The following is a 5,113-nucleotide window of genomic DNA, read 5'->3' as shown; positions in this document are numbered from 1 at the left end:
TGTTCTGTCTTAATGCTATTTCAATCCTATCAATTGCCCAACTGTAATTTGTTCACCCAACACACTTGTTATTGGAGAGTTACCACTAGTGTAGATAGCTGGGAACCCCGGTCCATCTTTCATCATCAAATACTCACTCGGTCCTATATGCCATTGGAAGTAGTACCAACTATTTTCTGGTGCCATCGCCTCTGTGTTACTGTTACTATTGCTCTCATATTACTGCTGCTTTCACATCACCCCTGTTACTAGTGCTTTTCCAGGTGCAGCTGAATTGACAACTCAGTTGTTAAGGCTTATAAGCATTCTTTGTCTCCCCTTGTGTAGAATCAATAAATTTGGGTTTTACTTCCCTCGAAGACTGTTGCGATCCCCTATACTTGTGGGTTATCACCGCTCCGCCGCCAACGACGGCGCCGCTGCGCCTCCTTCCACCTGACACACGGATCTCACGCCGCCGCATCGGACCACCATAGGCCGAGGTGCACCGCCACGGGCCGCCCCGCGCCGCGCCAGGGCTCCACGCTCGTGGGGAAAGACCGCCCGCCGCCACCGGCACCGCACAGGCAACGCCCAGCGGCCCGCGGCGGCGGCGGAGAGAGGGAGGGAAGAACTGGGCTGGGAGGAGTGGCGGCTAGGGTTCGCCCCTGGTCGCCCACGCGGGGGCGAGAGGAGCGAGACGGGTTTTTTTCCTCGAGCGCTCTCCGTGAAGGGCGCCACTCCTCTGAAGCTTCCTCTCTGTCCGCTCCACTGCTTCCCCGCCGCCGGCGCTGAGGACCGCCACCACCCTGCATCCCCACAAGTTCTTCCATCTCCCTGTGAGTTAGCGACGACCATCACCCCCTGCTGCCGCGCTTTCCTTGCGCTGGTGCTCACACCTGTTCTCTGGTTCACCATCTTCCTAGATTTCGGCCTTCAAAGAGCCCGGGGAGGGACTGGAGAGAGAAGGAGGCGCCAAGCTCGACATGCTCGCGTCATCTAACGTCGAGCTAGAGGCCGACGGAGGGCTCCATGGTGCCGGCCTCCTCTTCCCGCGGGACAAGCGCCGGTGAATCGTAGCAAGCGCAGATGGGATGCCAGCGAGGATGTCATACTTTGGGCCTAGCACTTCCGCGCCTCTCCAACGCTCACACATCTCCACAAGGTTCGTCAATTCCCTCTCATATCCAGACTATCGAAATCCCAAATAACCGAATGGCCCCTGTTGAAACTATGCAGTTCATATGCCTTTTTCCAAATTCTCATCAATATGTTGGTTTCCTGCACTATAAAGAACTTGACTGCCTCACCATGTAGAAATACACATCCTGAAGCAAACAAATTTTCTAGGCGAGGCCATAGAATTTTGTGGGAGATAATTAGACTGGTATCTCGATTCTTAGGGAAACCCATGTAGATGAAATAATACCCCTGATTTTGATTTGCAATAGGTAAGTGTTATCACCTGAATCACCATGTAGATGAAATGATGCTTGGGTAAAAATTGCATATTGTGTGATTAGTTATGGAAGATGGAGTTGCCAAACAGCGGATGAAGAATGTTGAAATCCTACAAATGACACCTACTTGAAAATTTACATAATATATTTACTTGACACTTACATGAAAATTTACTTGTGAGTATAAGGTGGTTTTGTTTGATAATTGATACACCAAATAGAAAATTTACTTATTAGTTGATATGTGCATTTCATGTGGCCTTGGCTGCCACTATTTCCAGCAAGGGTGAATTAGTGCTAGCAGATAACACATTAATTTTTTTCCTTGTCGCTAGCAGCCAACTGCTGCATAACTACAAGGAAAATTCGTTGAAAACAGAGCATTTTCAGAAGAACAGAGAGTAGTTTTCAGATTCAGAAGTAGAGAAGAGAGTGAGAGGGTTAGACAGTGTATGATGTTGGAGCTTACCAGATTGTGCTTGCTGTATTCCTGCACACCGCTCGCAGTTTACTTTGATCTTTTGTGCCACGGGATGTATTTGTTACCAGATTGTAGAGCATTTGTAATTGTTAAATTTAATAAAACATGATGCATACAAATATATTACCAGATAATCTGCTGTGTGAACCTGCCCGTACAATATTGGACTGAGTGGTAACAACATGTATTTCTCCTCCTGGTTTTGCTTGCAGCTGGCATGCTTCATTTGTATGCAACCAATCAGACTCATCGTCACGGTCCACCTGAGATGCATACTCCTGAACATGTCTCGCCATACCTGTAAGTAGTTGCACCTCCAAATTCAGCATTTCTAACATGGCGCATATATGTTGGAAGCATAGAACACATGACCTTGTTTAGTAGCCTGGGTGACTCCAGATATTCTGGTGACCTGTGTAGAGCATGGTATGTTTTCATCATTCACATCGGCCGTTGCCTGTTTTTTAAGATCCCATAGTTCACGTCGGCGTTTTAAAATCTCATATTTTTTATTTGCATACCGCTCCCTATCCCTCTGCCTTTTTACCTCTTTAGAATCTGCATACACATGATAAGTTAGTATGTCAGATAATTACGAATGTCAAATAATAACGATCAGCTACCTTGACTTTGCCCGTTGGTTATATCTTGGAATGGAGCCCGGGAGGAAGATGCCATACCAAATTTAGGTTCCTCTACCCTGTAAAATTAAGAGGGATTAAAACTTCCAGCCAGCAAATTGTAATAGCATCAATGAATAATTGTGAAATATTGTATTTTTAGCTTTAATTTATATTTGCATATAGGTAACTGATTGACATCATAGTCACCATTACATCTCCACATGACACTTTCTGCTTATTGATACAAGCAATGACTCCCGAGTATGGTTAACTTTAGTGCGAACATACTCTTTGGTTTTGATCGCCAGGAGTAAGATGACATCAATTGGCCATCCCGCAAGGATATAGTTAGGGTTCCAGGATTGTGTGGAAATATCATGTTACCAGTATATTTTCAGCAGGTAAGAGTGAGTTAAATCTTTATTTAGCTTGATTTTCATGAAATGCTATTAGGTTACCCCTCATTGGTGAGGGTTACACCTCTCATAGAATTCTGTTAGCTTTGTCTCCTTTTATATTATTGTAAATTTAGATTTGGCTATATTTAGATTTTATATAATGACCTAGCCTAATAAAACTTCTTGGATGCTTTTTTTATTCTCAGCTTTGACAAGCAACTGTTTGGTATTATATTTTGATAGGCATTAACATAAAAGAAAGCTACCTGTCATTTTCTAAAGGATTCCAATTGTTGCGCCATTAAGTTTTTGTTTAGAATTGGTAAACCAGGGTCATTTGGTTTTTTCCCATCGCTTGCAGCAAGAGATACTGTTTCAACCAGCATCTGTACCTTTTGATGAGGTACTTAACCAAATATTCCCAGTACTTATATGGTGTAACGCTGGTTCTTGCACTTTGTGATCATCCATACTTGTTGTAAATATCCACGTCTTTATAGCATGAGCATGAAACAAATGTATAAAGAAGCAACCAGGGGCTAGCATGATAAATGTTTATTGGACATTCAAATGAAGCAGAATGATTGTAAAACACAATCGTGGCAATATTTTATTTCTTAAAGTGGTAATATTTCTAGGGGTAGATTAGCTTTTGTTTTATATGATAGTGATCATTTCTTCCAGCGTTCTTTTTTCAAGTTAATTTGAACCCCTTCCCATTAGCATTAACATAAAATGTAGATATAGCTAAGGGCGAGTATAGCTTTTAATTGTTTATCAGGAGATTCTTGCATATGATACCTGATGCTTCTTCTCTTTGCAGGGCCGATTGTCTGAAGAAACCTGAAGAAAGTTGTGCAGTTTGGCCTAGTCCCCGGCGTGCTGGCGGCCTGGATTCTGTGTCGTGGATGGCGTCCTTGATTCCCTTGCGTGGAGGGCGGAGGGCTTGCCCGAAAGCGATTGGGCAGCAGTGTGACGACGGCGAGAGGACTCTATCGTGGACGGTGATAGTGCAGCAGGGCGACGGCGGCGATTTGGAAGAGGAGATGTGGACGCTACTGGGCCACCATGGCGAGAGGGAGGCGTGCTGGACGTCGAGAACTGCTGCTGGGCGACAATGGCGAGAGGGCGGCAGGCGGCGAGAGGAAGGCGATTTGGAAGAGGAGATGTGGACGCTACTGGGCGACGACGGCAAGATGTGATGGTGCTGGATGTCGAGAACTGCTGCTGGGCGACAATGGCGAGAGGGCGGCAGGCGGCGAGAGGAAGGCGATTTGGAAGAGGAGATGTGGACGCTGCTGGGCGACGACGGCAAGATGTCATGGTGCTGGACGTCGAGAATTTCTGATGGGCGACAATGGGGAGAGGGCGGCAGGCTGGCGAGAGGGCGGCAGGCTGTCGAGGGCGAGAGGACGGCGCGGTTCTGGGCGACCACGGCGAGAGGAAGGCGTGCTGGACGTGCTGGACGTGCTGAACTACTGCTGGGCGACAATGGCGAGAAGACGGCAGGCTGGCGAGAGCGAGAGGGCGGCAGGCGGCGGCGCGGTGGATGGCGAGAGGTCCTGGTGCGTAACGTTTGGAAAGGTTAGTTCAGCACGATCATATTTTTTCGTGGATGGACCAGTGGAGACGGTTTTGTTTCGCTGGTCTGCTCGTTCCCTGGTCCGCTCGTTAAAAGATATGAGCAATTTTAGACGTTAGATATATGCTTTGAAAGGCTGAGATTTGTTGGATGGGATGCTCTCGCCCTTTTAAAATAGGGGAGATAGATCATCATGTTATACCTACTGAATTCATTATTCTTGATATGCCTGATGATGAAAAATTGTCCATTATCTTGGGAAGACCTTTTCTTAGTACTATCGGCACAACTATCAGCTGTGTTGAGGGAAATATTATTCTCAAAATATATGCTAAAGAGATTGTTCAGTTTTTTGCAAAGAAGAATGATCAAATGGAAAAAAAATACCCCAAGCCAAAAGAGTGAATTTGGTGAGTGTTAATGAGACACACCCGAAGGTATGCCTGCCTACTTGTGAGATAATCAACAATAAAAATACCTCTTAATGGGAGGCAACTCATCACTTGAAAAATTGCTTAAAATAGTTTTATTTTTATTATTGGTCTTTTCAAAATATTGCTAGAGTTACATTTACAGGTCTGAGAAGTCGA

General features: G+C 45.6%; 1 protein-coding gene across 4 annotated transcripts; it reads left to right on the top strand.

Annotated features, from left to right (window-relative positions):
• The first annotated feature begins 665 nt into the window (after window positions 1–665).
• Window positions 666–4,790, top strand: LOC127332337 (uncharacterized). 4 transcript variants are annotated; one of them, XR_011743486.1, is made up of 4 exons: window positions 666–818; window positions 906–1,144; window positions 2,133–2,944; window positions 3,765–4,784. XR_011743486.1 is itself a non-coding variant. In XM_051358606.2 (3 exons), the coding sequence occupies exons 1-3, from the start codon at window positions 1,069–1,071 to the stop codon at window positions 4,141–4,143; spliced, it is 543 nt and encodes a 180-aa protein (XP_051214566.1). In that variant the 5' UTR covers window positions 850–1,068; the 3' UTR covers window positions 4,144–4,770. The 4 variants fall into 4 exon arrangements, 1 of the variants encoding a protein (XP_051214566.1); XR_007870423.2 differs by lacking the exon at window positions 666–818 and having other exon boundaries at window positions 848–1,144; window positions 2,133–2,220; window positions 2,852–2,944; window positions 3,765–4,771; XR_007870422.2 differs by lacking the exon at window positions 666–818 and having other exon boundaries at window positions 841–1,144; window positions 3,765–4,790.
• The last annotated feature ends 323 nt before the right edge of the window (window positions 4,791–5,113 follow it).

This window comes from Lolium perenne, chromosome 4 (genome assembly GCF_019359855.2).
Source record: "Lolium perenne isolate Kyuss_39 chromosome 4, Kyuss_2.0, whole genome shotgun sequence".
In the NCBI taxonomy this organism is placed as follows: domain Eukaryota; kingdom Viridiplantae; phylum Streptophyta; class Magnoliopsida; order Poales; family Poaceae; genus Lolium; species Lolium perenne.
The sequence above is the reverse complement of the archived record's forward strand: the minus strand, read 5'-3'. Positions and strand labels throughout refer to the sequence as shown.

Coding starts and splice junctions, on each gene's coding strand:
- LOC127332337 (XM_051358606.2), top strand. CDS start 1,069: ATGGGATGCCAGCGAGGATGTCATACTTTGGGCCTAGCACTTCCGCGC. Junction 1,145..2,132: donor CGCTCACACATCTCCACAAG/GTTCGTCAATTC, acceptor TTTTGCTTGCAG/CTGGCATGCTTCATTTGTAT. Junction 2,221..3,764: donor GAACATGTCTCGCCATACCT/GTAAGTAGTTGC, acceptor TTCTCTTTGCAG/GGCCGATTGTCTGAAGAAAC.